The following is a 15,896-nucleotide window of genomic DNA, read 5'->3' as shown; positions in this document are numbered from 1 at the left end:
CATGGAGGACAGAAGGAGCTTTTCTAGACTTCCCACCAGTAGAACTGGGCTCTAAGGCTGCATCATGTTGGAAATCATCTAAAACAAGAAAGGCACTGAAGCCTTTTGATTTCTGTGTTCTCCCAGCAAACTAACAAATCTTTCTTATACTCCTCAGTGGCCTGGAAGACTTACAGAGCAAATTTTGAAAATGTAAAAGAGAGAACAGGAAAAAGTACATGAGAGCAAGGATGCCATTAACATCCAGAGCTCCATAAATAAAATAACAAGGAATGAGATAAAAATGCCAAGACAACATCTTCCTTTGAGAAGAGCTAAACTACAGCATATTAAAGCATTACCTTGGCTCCTGGATAGCAAGAAAGGCAAAATACTGCATTAACTTTCTCATGCAGTTTCAGATATTACCCTTGACCTGCAAAACAGACTAAGTAGCACCAGGCAACAAAAGATAGGCAGATCTGTTTTTCAGAAAAGTGCCATTGAAATCATCCTCAGGAGACAGATTTTAGAATCCATGTGACTGTTTAAATGAAGGTGAAACTGAGGCGCAAGACAGTGCTGTGACAGCTCTCATCTGACAGACAGAGGACTAGAACAAGTAGTTACTAAAAGACTAATTCTACCATAGTCATTATACCAGCCTCCCTTCCATCGATTACCATCCTTTTTGACAACAACTCAGCTAGCAATGTACTGACTGGATGTATTTTATGCACAGCCACCTAGTGTGAAAACTGCATCCTAATGAAGAACCATCAGTAGAGCAAAATGAAATAAAAAACAACAAGATCATACTATTGATTTTTTTCCATCCACATACAGACTAGACCTAAATTCCCTTAGCTGGAGAAATCTTTTGAGATAACTCTCCAACATGGCATGATTATATTTCATTTAATGACTTCTCTGGGTGCATGATAGGTCCTTCTTTTTCTGAATATCTTTTAATAAAGTTGTTTTTTAAAGTGCATTTTGATTTGGCACACCTAAACTTGTTACAGTAAAGCATTTTCTGCTTTTATCATATATTTCATTGCATTAGAAGCAAGTTTATTACTTTATAAATAATTCATTCAAAGGAACTTCAGTTTAACAGTGCCTAATAGACACAATCACTTAAGGTAACATGCTGGCAAATTTCAGCTTTAAATCAGAAACTGATCTGTCTTCATATTAAAAAAACCCTCCAACTTATCAAAAAAACAAGCATCATTTTGTGCGAAACTCAGGCACAAGTGCTTAAAATTAAGTCAGTACACGCCAACAACTTTTGTGCCAATTTATCACGTTGCTTGTTTGTGCTGGAAGAAGATGGGATTTGTTTCAATCTATTCTAATTCCCTTTATATCAATAGAAACTACAAGAATTAGAAATGAATGTTGTTCCCTCAACAATTTGCTGTGATAGAAGCTTTATTTTTCAGGTCAGCACTCTCCATTTTTGATTGCACAATGGGAGTGCAACAATGGCTAAAAAAAGAAGGCTCTGAAATGTTAGGAAATAGAAACTGCTGACTACCTGGTGAAGGAATAATGATTTATAATATATGAATAGGGGCAATAATTGGAGAGCAGGCTGTACTCAAAAAAGCCTTAATTCACAGATCTTGACATCAGAAAGTCATAATCCATCGATCTAGCATCAGAATGATGGATTATGACTTTTTAGGAACATGCAGGCATGTCAGCTTCACGAGCATTCCGGGAATTGTAGTCCAAATTGTTTTACTGAGGTCATTTGAACAATTTCAGTTCTTTGCAATAAAACTGATGCAATAATATTTTGAAGTGTAAAAGTTCTGTCGGATCTCTCTCTCTCTCTCCTTTTTTTTTCAAACTCTAAAAACCCTCCAACCAAATACTGCAGATTGCCGTAACTTGTGACAGAAGAATACTTTCAAAATTACTTGAAGCCATGTGTCATTTTACTACAGAAATGAAAACAATTTTGAAAACCTAATTGGTTTTTACATCAAGAGAGTTTTGTATTCAAATTTGGAGGAGAAAAACACAAGGTGCAAAGTAAGGAATTAATTGCAATGATTTCTTCAAGGAAGAGCACTGACATTTACTATACACATTTCGCCTTGGACTACTGCAAACATATATTATTTTTGACTTCTGATTCCTTCATTTTTTTGACTGGAGTATCTCTTAAATTGTCACTGTCAAAGATAAAGTTGTGATGTGAATTTAGATGTCATCTTTCATGAAAAGAAATTATAGTTTTTTGAAATGTGTGAATAAGTAGAGCCTGAAATTTATTATTTCTTGTAAATAAGCTTTTGCCATATTAACTCAAAAAGACAACTTGCTTGTTCAATGAAATACTTTGAACTACACTTTTGTCACAAAAACAAATACAGGTAAGGTAATTGCATGGAAAATTGAGGAAAGTTCCAGAGCTCCTTTCATTAAGCATCATGTACTTACTTACAACATAATGTAATTCATAAAATGTTATTACCAAATCTTCCTGTGGCATTTTCCCCATTACAATTCAGTGAAACCACCTACAAATTAACTACTGCTATATGACTCTTAGATTAATTCAATGGCTCAGACAAGAGTTCTTCAAACAATACTTTCTGCTCCAGACAGGTGTTGAGAGGAAAAAGTAAAGCCTATGTTAAAAATGAAATTACTATATATTTTTAGTGTATACCTATATTAAAAAAAAAACAAACCTGTGACTTAGATTTCTTCCAAAGGTATAAAAGTTTTAAGTATCCAAGTAACAGGGCTAAAGGGCAAAGGAAAAAAATATCGAAGCAGGGTTGCTTGTATCTGTATTTTATCCATCAACTCCTTTGTATCTCCATTTATGTATTCTTTCTCTCTGATTTTTCTCACTTTCTCCTTTTTTATTGGTAAACTGTTTTTAAAGAGTGCTTATTAATAAAATACTTACATAACACTTTCAAATTTTGTTCATTTTTTTTGAGCATTCTAGGTCCAATCTCAGCCCTGATTGCAAAACAAACTATGACAACAACAACTAGGACAAAAGGAAGAGAAAAGGCAGCTGTGGAATAGCTTTAAATTTCAATTGTTCACAAAATGAAAGTGAAAAATGATGCACTTTTTGCGATACAGAAGTAACTTACTTCATTTTGACAACTAAATACGAAATGGCTAATAAAAATCACCACCATGTAACACACACTCCTTCCGCTTGACACATCTAATCTTCTTAGAGTCTCACATAAAGGGAACACATCACTGAAAAGCAATCACTTCTTTAAAGAAGTCTCAAAGAACGACTCCACACAACTGATCAGATGTGAGAGTACCTCATTTGATTAAATCTACTGAGGAATTAACACTGGCAGGCACTAATTTGGAAGGCACTCAGGAGGACACCATGGCTCACAGTTTTCTGTTTTGTGATTTATAAGCTGGAGGTAAAGATAAGTGGTCAGGATATCAATTTTGGATATTCTTTCAAAGAGCCAGCTGAGTAGTGCTCTAGCATCATCAAACTTGATTAATTAGTTAGTTCATTATTAAACAATTTTCTACCTGAATTTTCCTAGGATCACTCCTGACCCAGTATTAACCTACCTCAACTCAATCAAGCTTATGAAATCAAATGAGACTTGCACTGGAACAAGCTGCCCAGAGAAGCTGTGGGTGCCCCATCCCTGGAAGTATTCAAGGCTAGGTTGGATAGGGCCCTGGGCAGCCTGATCTGGTGGCTGGCAACCAGCCCATGGCAGAGTTTGGAACTAGGTGATCTTCAAGGTCCCTTCCACTATAAGCCGTTCTATGATTCTATGGGACCATGTAAGGTGGCTACAGCCTTTTTAATCTTTCCAGATCAAAGAATGAATATGGCCCTTATGATCTCACATCGTGGAAGATGGCTGCCTGGTAATTTTGGTTTCTCCTGTTTCCTCCTCTTTTTTGGACCTCTGCATTACTTCTACAGTTCTTTTCACATTATTAAAGTCGTAGTACCCTTTCCTTGTCTCAAGTGACAAACTAATTTCATGTCTATTATGAAGGACCAATCAGAGGCTAACTTTCTGTCTCTAGTGATGTGTACTTGAACCAATGACCTTTAAGTGAAAGGCTCTGTAGGTCTTTAGCATTCCCTTGACACTCCCAGCTCCTTTGTTTGTCCAATTTATAAGCCAAACCTGTGTGCAAAAGGAACACTTACAATTTCTATTACGATCATTCTGCTGTGGCAGTGGATTGCTCTGGAAAAATATGAATTATACAGTGCATGGGTTAGTAAAATTTAAATCAAGCAAATGTTTAATATTAAGCCATTTCATCTATTTCCAAAGTTAGGCAAATTTATTATGAAGTATTGAAACTGCACTTCAAGCCCTAAGGCTTGCAGTGTTGGAGCCTGCCTGATTAAGTAATTAAAGGAACAGCATAACTCAAAATTTATTAAAAATTAAATATTATGTGGCCTTATTGTTTACCTCCAACTGATAGCACGATTTCTAGTTAAAAAATTGCACTGCTTACTATTTGACAAGCTGTTAAAGCATATCCCCTTTTCTCCTGCTGTGCTTATGGTTAAAAGAACAGAGGTTAAATGCAGCAATAGAAAAAATCTGGGAATTCTATTTTTGTTCATGGTGGCACTAAGTTCCCCATTCTCAGTTTTACCATAAGCAGGTCATACTAAATAGGTGGAAAGCTCATGGCAGGAGGGCATCAAGCTGGAGAAGGGTAGGAAAATGCTTCCATAGACAGAATCTTCCTCCCTTCCACAGTCACTTCATTATATTGTAGTTTTATATCTTATGTCTTATATTGTAGTTTTCTATCTTAGCCAAGACCCAGCTTGCTGGAGGAGCCAAGCTTTATGTATCAGACTATAAAAAGCTTAGCTTGTAAGGCCTGATCCAGAATAATGTTCAATGTTTGCAAAGCTGGTGAAGTTTACACAGCATAAAAATATTCCCTTAAACAATGCTTGAGAGATGGTTGAGAGCACATGGCTAACAAATGCTGGCTAGCTTATGAAGGGAACCCAGAAGTCCAGGAGTTAGGCTTTAGGAGATGGAAATCTAATTTTCTTCACTCTGGAAAAAAAAAAAAAAAAGCTTACTTTTTTTTTCTGCAAAAGTTGTCTGCATGACTCCATTCTCTCCTGCAATTATGCTGAATTTTATTTCAGCCAGTGTACTGATCAACAGTCTCTCCCAGTACAGAATTAGAAAGGAAATGAAAAAAAAAATGAAAAGAAGTTGGCAAATGTACTTATATATGCAAATTTCATGTTAACACAGTTATGCTTTCAAAATTATGGCAACAGCAATAGAATTCTGCTGTTGTGATCATGGATAATCAAAGCAAGAAGAAAAAAAGCCAACACTAAAATATTTTCAAAGGTATGAAAGTCTTTACTGTTGTGCAATTTAAATTTACTTCCATTACTTGAAATTTCCTTTTGTCTGTGTGATCAGAATTTAAATGCTTCTGAAGTATATTAGCAAATATAATTCCTGTTATATTGCAGAAATACTATAGCACTCCTCTCTTAATGTTGAAAACTAAGTAAATTTCTTAATTTACAACTGAAATACTAAGCAAATTCAGTTAAAACACTTTGAATATGAACTCTTTACTCAGGAATGAGCTGTAAAGATGAACTAATACAGCACTTTTTACTCTACTCACATATACACACATCACCAAGCTATAGCAGTATTTTATACAACTGTAAACATGGGATGTTTGCAAATTTGCAAGAATGCTTTCCCATTTAATTACATACAGCTTGAGGACCAATTTTGCTACCAATACACACCAGGTTAATATAGTACCTTTTTTGGATACAATCCTTGCAGGATCCCTGAAATCACTTGGGGTGCTATGAATTCAGAATACACGAATTGGATTGTAAATCATAATTGCATACACAGAGTTTATATCAGAGAGCAGTAAAAGAAGCATAGGCATTAAAAACCTTCTCATGGGTATCACAATGAATTTGCCCAAAAGTCTCCCTCTCAACAATTCCTTTACTTTTCAAATTCAAAATGTCTTTGCTGAGTAGAAGTTTCCGTTCCTTGAAGACAGAGTTCAATACAACATTATAATCACGCTGGAGTTTCTATGCATCCTGTAACACAATGATGTAAATCGGGTCTTAACTGGGAGCTAATTTGAAAGAGTTAATCAGACCCCCAGGTAAAAATGAAGCTGCAATACCCACACTGCGCCACTACTGTTTATTGCAGCACTAGGCAAAATTTGGGTACTCTTAATGGGAAACTTTCTTTATTTCCCCTGCTATATTGATCTTCCTTTGACTTGACATATGGAACTCTCTAACATTCTACAAAGATGGCCTTTTATACAACCAAATTTCACAGGGCAGAGTTTAGCTAACATTCATGCTATCTTTTTTCACTCTTCACCTGTTCTTCTCCAGTTAGATTTGGCAGGAAGAGAAAGGGGAAAACAAAAATTTTAAAAACTGATTTCTATGTGTCTGTATACATTGAAGTTATTGGCGTCTGATTAAGCAATTACTTTTGCATTGAAATTCAGTAGTATTCTAACAGATAAGTGCTAAGAAAGCAGGTTGTCTTTGTAATTGTTTATTCTCGAGGCAGTGTAACAAGACCAATTTGTGTTACAGTCTGTGAAGTGGTAACTGTATTAAACTGGCAGTCCTGCACAGAAAAATTCTAGCGTCTAATTCCCCATTCCCAGAGCGACCCACAGTTCCTTATTTAACACACCATATCTTGCTGGTTGTTTAATGTACAGTCTTTAAACTTTCCTAATTCTTAAAGAAGCTTCCTTAACACAGACTTCTACATTTTATTCTAATGCATACAGTTTGTAATGTTCCCTCTGCTACGAGAGGAAAAAATAATCCTCAAGACAAGTTCTCATTTTATCTTGAACTTGTCACACATTAAGATTCTCCTACTCTGACAGACTTTCAAGCTTGTCTAATGTCTGTCGTTTGTACCCAAAAATTAACAAAGTCTATCCATGCTGTATGGCTTTCCAGTTGCTCTGATTTTGATTATACATAATAATTTGTAATTTAAATTCACAGAAAGCGTGCCTATGTAGCAGTGTGCTTCCCTTGTCAGTTTTAAAGGCTTGGCCTTTACTAACTGATACCAAAGCCCTGTTTTTTCCGCTGATTGCAAAGTTCCGGTAATGCTTGGACTGGCCAATTACTTATAGTAATTCGATTATGTACCCTTTTTCTTTTATTATTTACCCATTTAACTGATGATTGATCAGAACAAAGAGAGTCAATTAAATATACTGCAATAAAACTGGTAAAGCAGGAACTGAAGTCAAACCAGCAGCAGTTAGGAAACATGGAGATAAGGCTCAAATCTTGTCTTTAACTTCTCTTACTTTGCTTGTGAGTTGCTTTGCCAGGGTTCCAAACAGAAGGATATTACTCTTGCATTCAGTAATTCAGAGAGCTATATTTGCAAGCACAGCAGGGAGGGACAAAAGATAAAATCTCTGTAGTGGCAAAGTAAGCCACATTTGCCTCTCTACTTCTATCCTGACAATTGTTTGATTTCTCAAACAACAGTTGATTAAACAGAAACAAACATGACTGCACTTCACCAGTAGACTCAAGGGGTCATTCTCAAAATGGACAGAAACATAAAGATGATTTTAGAAACTCCTTGGGGCTCACCACAATGCAAAACTGGTAGGAATTTAAAAAAAAAAAAAAAGAACAAAGAAAGAAGAAGACAAGTCAGTAACCTAGCCTCTAGCTATTAGTTGCTTTTAACCTATGCCTAGAGGGAAAACAGTATTGCTAAAATTGATAAAAGTCTCCAGCAACAAGCTTAAGTGAGGGTAAAATCTTTAAGTACTCATTTGAAATATGATCGTTACAGGTAATTTAACATTTCTCCCAATGTAAATCTTCAGCTTCATCCTAACTCCTGGAGAGCACAAAAAGCTGGCAAAGTGTCTTCCTTAGAACAAAAGAAAATCATTACGAGTCTTAAATGTATAACAGATAGTGATGAAAATGATAAATGGATGCCATGAATACAAAATGAACACAAAGAAAAACTCTGAGAGAATGTTAGGCAGATATTCAAACCATAATAAATTCTACAGAACACTCCTATCATTCCTCAATTTTATTAAAAGTAGAGCAATATATGGAGTTTACAGACATCCCGATTGTTTGCAATGTATCTTTATTCACATCACACAACACTGAGTGAATCTAAAGGATATAGACCCTAATTCCTAACTGTTAGTGTCTGAAATTTCCCCCACAGCCTTGATCATGTCAAAATTCAAGCCTTCTCAAGCACAAGATGTTTTCACAACTCTGAGACCATATTTGGAAAGTCCGGCTGTAAATGAAGCATGCAACATTCATCTTTATCACTTAGAATCTATGCCATTGCCTTAGACTGTTTTCACAAGCCAACTCTGATATATAATGTCAAAATAAACTACTGAGCAATTGCAAAGAAGATATTGTGCCTTGTGTAGCATTAGATTAATAGAACAGAGCAAAAATAAAAGTTTTACCAAGTACAGAAATTCTAACATCAAGAAAACAGAGCATTAGCATACAATACTTGCAAGATGTCATCTGTTTTGAAAGTAGTAACAAAATTTTCTGAAAGATGTTTTTATAATAGGGTTAGACCTTCCTGTAGAAGAAATCAAAAAGATCAGAAGGACCACTTATCAGAAAAAAAAAAGTGGAGAGCAAAAATGTTAACATTTCAGCTGAAAACATCATCCATGGTTTTTTGGGTTTTACCCCGGACACAGCATCACCTGCAGCATAGCTCTGCAGAACCTCTGCAGGCTCTGGCATAGGCTCTGCAATCTGAGACAGATTTTGAGGGTGAAATCAGTGTGAAAAATAAAAAAGAAAGTAAATTCATAGAGATACCACCTTAGAATTTTAAGGTCAGCTAGAGATGCTGCCCATTTGTACAAGTAAGGGAAAGCAAACACCAGGTATAAACAGTTAAGCATTGCCCCCCAGCTGTTTTAAGTTAGTCAAGAGAACACTCAAGATCACTTGGCTACTGAATTTCCAACAATGCAATGGGAAGCCAAAGCATAAAACGCTCCAGATCATACTCTTAATCATAAAACACTCTTAAAGACTCCAGCTGCTGTCTTTCCAAGATGCCCTGAGGACATACAGTGTAGTCCACCTGTCCAATGCTGTTTCACTGAGTGCAATAGCTGGAAGTACATAATGAGGTCTTAACTTCTATAAGAAAACAGTGGATTGGTGGGAGACTCATAAAACACGAGGTTAAGTTAATGCTGATTACAGTTATCATTAAGAACCTTCTTCCTAAAACAGTGGAACAAGAGACAGTGAAACTCAATGGGCTGGAGCTGGTCATCAGTGCACACTGCAGAAGAGGAACAGAATGCCAAAACCTCTCCCTCTCTTCTGTCATTAGCAACTTATCAGTAACTCCTGTTTCAGTTTCAAATGACAAAAACCAAAACCAGTAGAGGATCTTGGTCATGGCCCCTTTCTTTACTTGCGGCCCCTTTGACTCTTCTCTGCATAGCTGCACTTGGGCTACTTCTGCTCAGACTTGTGACTATGCTCATGTTTACATTTTCCCTTCAGGCACTCAGTAGGTACAAGGAAAGAAGGACATTAGCCAAGGTCTATGGCTCTCTCTCCTGGACAATTTGGCAGCTTCTCTTCATATTTCTGGTGCCCCATGATGATGTTGCAGTGTATTTGGCCCTTTGTGAAAGACTCAGGCATTACTTTAGATGAAGTCTGTTTCTTTGCTGAATGTCTTCCCCATCTGAACCCTCATGAAAACATTCTGAACGATTACCCTGAACCTAAGTGGTGCCAGAAGTCTTCCAAAAGACTCACATGTTACAAACAACAAATAATACAAATGCTGAAGAAAACAGTTGTTTTATTAATGTTCTATTTACACAGCTGGGATCTTGGGAATTTTATCTATGTGTATATTCAGTAAGCAAGGCAGATTAATGTGAAGTGCCAGTTTATAAGTGGGAAAAAAAAAAAAAAAGGCGGCTCTCCCTAATCTGTCTTTCTCAGCTCCATTCCCCATGCACCCGCATGCCTTCCCCGTAACCACAAAGTACGAAGTAACTGGAGAGGATTCTGCACAGACACATGTAATTTATAACAAAGACAGGAAAAGGCAACCCTCACTCAGAGCTTGCTGCCCTTCCTATAAAGTTCACCTCCTTACCAAGAAAAAGCAGAGAATAATTTGTTTGGTTTCTGTACTCAACTCGTTTTTTTCTTTTATTGTAAAAAGTTTCCATTGTCCTTTTATGTTTTGATTATTGAGTAAGTTTAAAGACTTGCCAAATAGCCCAAGATTGTTAACAGACCTCCACTATTTAACTTTGAATGCTTTAAAAAAATAAAGGCAGAGTTCACATTAATATTCTATGCCCTCATTTTATTTATTATCTTTTCTTTGATACTTAAACAATTTTCCTAGCTGAGGTTTATTAAATGTAAGCTGAAGTAGCCATATAAATTACCTCACATACGAACCAGACAGCCTATAAAACTCAGCTTTCTAATTAGTAACACTGTGTTTTGCAGAGGGTAGCATATAGGAAATCAAAATAACATTTTATGAATTAAATATTCAAATATATCAGAATCAATGTTTAGTTAAAATTCTTCATATTGTATCTTATGACAAGTTATAAAATTAAAGGTGAAAGTAGAAGACTTAAAATGCACCAGAAAGTTTTGTATAAAAGGAACTTTAAAGGTCTTATCTGCTATTTAGACTTGAATACATTCATCTTCTCATAAAACCAACCAAGAGGATAAAAAGTTATTAAAATGTATATTGATTATAAATCATCACAGTAAGGAAATGCCACACTATTTATTTATACGAATAATGTCAAAATTTTATTCATAACATAAGGTCACAAGATGTATGCATTTGATACATACAGATTCACCCATGGGGATACATTCCCGTGAAATATTACATTACTTGTCCATTCCGCAGATACTTTTAAGAATACAATTTAATCTTCAAGATGATGAAAACCTGGAGATGAAAGTAGTGGGTGCAAAAATAGTTGTGCACTGCAGTGTAAGTTCATGGATTTCTACTTGTCAGTTAATAAAAAACGATGCCGGAAAATTTGGAAATATGGGAAACTGCTCCAGCAAACCAGTCACCAGCGTCTTCACACTGGACGAGCAAGTACCCAAATGGTACCTGCCTGCCCTCAAGTACTTTGCTTAAGCACTTTAAAGTTTTCCTAAGTCTACATTTCTGCCAGTCTCATTGCCTTACATTACAATTTACATACATAAAAATACTGATCTATAAATATTTTTTAACATGTGGTAGTCTTACGATGCAGCAATTAGTCTTCTGGATCTTTAAAACACTCTGACAGGAAAAAAAAAAGCTGCCCTTAATGCTGTTCTATCTTTCAAATCAAAGGCTACAATTCCTACTTGGCCTGCATTCCAGCAAATAAATAAGCCATTACTGCTGTTATCAGAACCACGCATGTTAACATCCACATACACAGAGAAATCAAGTCACTTTCTAAATAATTAAAAAAAGCCATAGAGCTTGTCTATGTATATATAAATTCCTGAACAGTTCCAGAAATGTTTCAACATCAACAATTTAAGGTTTTTTCCTCTCTCTCCTATTTAACATCATACAATCAAAAATGAAATACTTTGACGACTATACAACTGAAACAAAAACAATGATAAGCCTCAAATCCATATATATATTTTTGCTCTGGTGTCTTCAGCTTTTCATCCTCCAGAGTGACAAGCAACGTGATCTCAGTCACTTCTCAGTTTAACTCTGTGTATATGAATAGATCCACCAAAATAAAATTTTACCAGTACTCAAACAGAGGCATCTGTTTTAACACTGGCTTGGTCAGAACCATATTGTTCTGTATACTGAAGGGCGTGGCCTACAACAGCTATTCTGCATTTTTCCTGCCTGAATTTTTACTTTCATGAGTTCCTACACGGTACTGAATTAGAAAGCATGCTAGTTTTGTATTTGACATTTCCTAAGAAAGTAATTTAAAAAGCATTCTGTTCATCATTCTCTAAAGCACGATTTGCAAAGAGACTCAACACCTGCTTATAAATTCCACAAACTCTCTCTCTGGAGCTGCTCCTGGCTTCAAGTCAGCATAGTTGAGCTACCAAAACACAGGTATGTTAAAATAGAGGTAGAAGATCATCAGCATGTGACCTATATGAAAACATAACTCTTAAAGGTCAGTATATCTTCACTACTGGTAACTGAGTATAGCAAATTCAGTCTTCGTAAACCAAGAGAGGTTTCTAATGTGCAAGATATGATTAAAATATTTCAAGTAATAATGCACACAATCCCAACAGACTTCACTTTTCATTCTGTCTAATCACAAGTCCTTCAAGATCCCTCTGGTTATAGCAATAGCAAAATTCAAGATCAAAGGAGAGAATCACAGTTATTTTTGTCACCAAAAACCACTGGCTCTCCAGCTGCTTATTTCAGTAATCAGGTCCTTAGTAAGACATACTTCTGGAGCGGACATCAAAAATTTTCCCTCAGACATCAAAAGCCCAAGTGCCAGTTTGCTAGTTTTAAACATTCATAATCGTAAAATAATAAACCTACTCCTGAAGCTGTAGTTTTGATCTTCATAGTAGTAAAGGCTTGAGGAACAAGTTTTGAAGGAAAAAATAAATACAGACATGGAAATTAAAGAAAAGTGGGATATAACACAACATTGGTTTATCAAAGATACATGATGCCAGACTAATTTCAGAGTTTACTTAATATGATAATCTATTTTCTAGGCAAAAAGAATGTGTGAGACACGATGAATGCATGGGAGGAAAGGAATATCATACAGATGGGACTGAATGACCTTGAAGAACATTCACTCTTGCATTTAATGAGAAACTGTGAGGTGACATTGTTGGGGCACAATTTCTAAAAATCTGCAGTGTGCTGAGAGTACCTCAGCTGGAAAACGCAGGGATAGAGGAAAAGCAGAATAGCAGATCTATGACAAGAGAACCACATGATACAGTTATGAAATGTGTGACTGATTCTAAGGCACGTGTAGATTATTCCCAAAGAGAAAAAGAAAGCAGTATTATCATTGCACAGGGCCTTGCTTTTATCTCAGCAACAATACTATGTGCAGTTCGGTCACTTATGTTCAAACAAAAGTAATTTAACATGAAACAATTACAGAAAATGACCAATAGGATGACTAAAGGCTGCAGTGTACGTAAGAATGCATATAACAAAAGCCCATCTTAAAAACAGAGATTAGGAAAGACTGGCTTTTCAAATTTAGCTAAATGAAGGCTGACAATAAGATTGCTGTCTCTTTATACGTTAGAAAAATAAACACTGTGAACTGAACAAGATCTAAAGGTCAGTACTGGCACAAATTGGCACATGGATAAGTGCATATAAGCCTGCTGTGAATACATTTAGACTGGAAATTAAAAGTTTTAGAATCATTATAGCAATCAGGCTCCAGACCAGCTTTCTAACTGGAACAGCAGAGACAAAAACAGTTAACTTCTTAAGCTTGAGTTTGACACATTTCTGAAGAGGATTATATACATTTGCTATGAGAAGGCAGCAATAGATCAGAAAAATCGCAGAGGTCCTTTCCAGTAGTATGCTCTTATTTCCTTTGAACTAGTCTTGATATCTTTGCTATGCTAATATTTACAAAACAAAGCTACAGAAAATCAACTCGGCGGTTTTTAAGCATTACAAATATTTGAAACCTTCAAGCTTTAAAAAGCATGCACTCTGTTAGCTAGGGAATGGGTCTCTCTAGTGTGAGCTGATACTCACAGAAAAGTTCTGGTTTCATACATCCTTAAAATGGAGTTCTCAAGAAATCACTGAGCAAATCGGTTTTAAAAAAATGATTGGTTAACCAAACTAAATGTGCAACACCTAATGAGAGTCATATATCAAAGTGAAGTCCCAGACTTCAGGACTTTTGCCGTGAAGAAAGCTTAATTTGCTTTCAAATAGTATATGGTTTCAAATAGTTCTTCCTATTCATGGAAGGGATTTTGGTTCAAACTTAAAACCCAGGTGGTAACAAGAACAACAAAAAAAACAACTAAAAAAAAAATTCCAACTGATCAACTAAACAAACAAACAAAAAAAACAAACAAAAACAAAAACAAAAAAACCCACCCACATTTGTATAAAGACCAGACATGTTCCAAAAGCTTAATGCTTCAGAAAGTAAGAGTACATGGAAAGATAGCATTAATGGAAACTGTTTTGGAGCTGTAAGTACAGGGGATGATACTTAGTGACTGCTATAATACTGAGTCTGCACTGCCATTAAACTTAATCTTCGATATTTTTATTGCAACCTGACCCACTATGACATCTCTAAAGAAAATTACATTGTACACTACTACTTCAAGAAGTCAAACTTAGCTAGTCATCTGGGCCATAAAATAGCAGATTACTCCATCAGGCTGGCTAAAGCAGCCAGGAATAAAACTAGATTTACCAACCACATTATTTTTATTAGGAAATGTTTCAAAGCAGACATAATCCCAGAAGACCTTAGCCTCATTCCATCCAAAAATACACAATGGAGAGCAGCAAAAAAACATGAACTGCAGTATAAGATACAATTTGTAAATCTGGAAAAAAAAAAAAGAAAAAAAAAGGGCAGCAATGCATCACCCTATCAAAGCAAAATAAACTAGCTGGAAATAGAAAATAATAAAAACTTCTACAAAATTCATGTATTAACAATTTAAACATTTGTTATAAGATCTGACACATTAATGGGAGTTACTCCATTGAATCCCTGCACATCAAGAGTTAGTCTGCACTCTCTTTGCTTTCTTTGAATTTGCAGGCTAATATAAGAGTACTAAAATCACAGCTAGAGGGCAAAACCTCCAGAAAGGATAAAAGGTAGAAACATTATCTTTAAAAATAGGATTCTTTAAGATCTGTGGTATGTTAGTCCTACATGCATTTTAATTTGGTTATGGTCACAGTCTCACTAAAACTGTTTCTTCTCCTGTCCATTTAAATGTGGAGAACTGCTCATAATAGTAACAAAGCAAAACAAAAAAAAGCAATGAATTTACTTGGCAGTCTTAACACATCTTATTTTCTTGTACCATTGTGATTTCTAACTGGTATTTGTGCATATGTAATATATAGGTCTTTGTAGATCTGGAGTGTAGGAGAAGTAAGGGATTTGATAGCTGGAAATGCAATTTTAAATTTTAAAGACTGCCAAACTAGGTTAGATTTATGATGTGTGTTTTATCATCTAGGTAAGCCTTCATTTCTTTCAGCGTTAACCTTTTTTTTTCCTAGGCAATATGATCACCTCAGGCAGTTTGATTTAAAAGCTTTAGCCAATGCAGAAATATATTTAAATTAGCCAGTCATTTGTTCCTTTTTTTTTTTAAGATTTAAATACTGTCTATATTTCACAAAGTTGGCTTTATTATGTTAGCTGCATCAAACTCAGAATATTAATCAGACTGTGAAGCACCACTAATTATGAGCTGTATTTAAGTAAGTTAGATTTTGTTAAGTGGCAAGCCCATAGATATTGTATGCATAATCTAACTCAGTTTTGAGTCATTTCCCTTTTCTTGTCTGATTTTATTCTACACAGGAAATGACAGGGTCATTTGGAAATAAATGCAGGGAAAGATCAAAAAGGAAATCTGATTGAGAACACTGTTTAATTGCCCACACCAGAGAAAAAAATAAAATTCAATGGGCGTATAATCCATTGCTACAGGATTTATCTGGAAAACGCATACCATGACTTCTATGAAAGGATATTCATTACAACACTAAGGATTGCTTTTATTTGTTGTAGCTGAATCTTTTATAAAGATGCAG

At 35.5% G+C, this 15,896-nt stretch overlaps 1 protein-coding gene across 8 annotated transcripts in view; it reads right to left on the bottom strand.

The window, feature by feature from the left end:
- The window catches only part of C5H10orf107 (chromosome 5 C10orf107 homolog), a 50,452-nt gene that overhangs the window by 14,050 nt on the left and 20,506 nt on the right, over positions 1–15,896 (bottom strand). For 2 of the 8 annotated variants that reach the window (XM_021399110.1, XM_021399109.1), the window contains one exon: positions 4,286–5,051. The exons of 4 other annotated variants lie outside the window; for them this stretch is intronic. In XM_021399110.1, the coding sequence (XP_021254785.1) occupies positions 5,037–5,051 (15 nt within the window). In that variant the 3' untranslated portion in view covers positions 4,286–5,036. Of the gene's footprint in view, positions 1–4,168; positions 4,209–4,285; positions 5,052–5,077; positions 14,663–15,896 lie in introns of those variants that run through there. 2 more of the 8 variants (XR_002439416.1, XM_021399107.1) reach the window with 2 other exon arrangements.

The sequence above is a fragment of the Numida meleagris genome, chromosome 5 (assembly GCF_002078875.1).
Source record: "Numida meleagris isolate 19003 breed g44 Domestic line chromosome 5, NumMel1.0, whole genome shotgun sequence".
NCBI classification, from domain to species: domain Eukaryota; kingdom Metazoa; phylum Chordata; class Aves; order Galliformes; family Numididae; genus Numida; species Numida meleagris.
The sequence above is the reverse complement of the archived record's forward strand: the minus strand, read 5'-3'. Positions and strand labels throughout refer to the sequence as shown.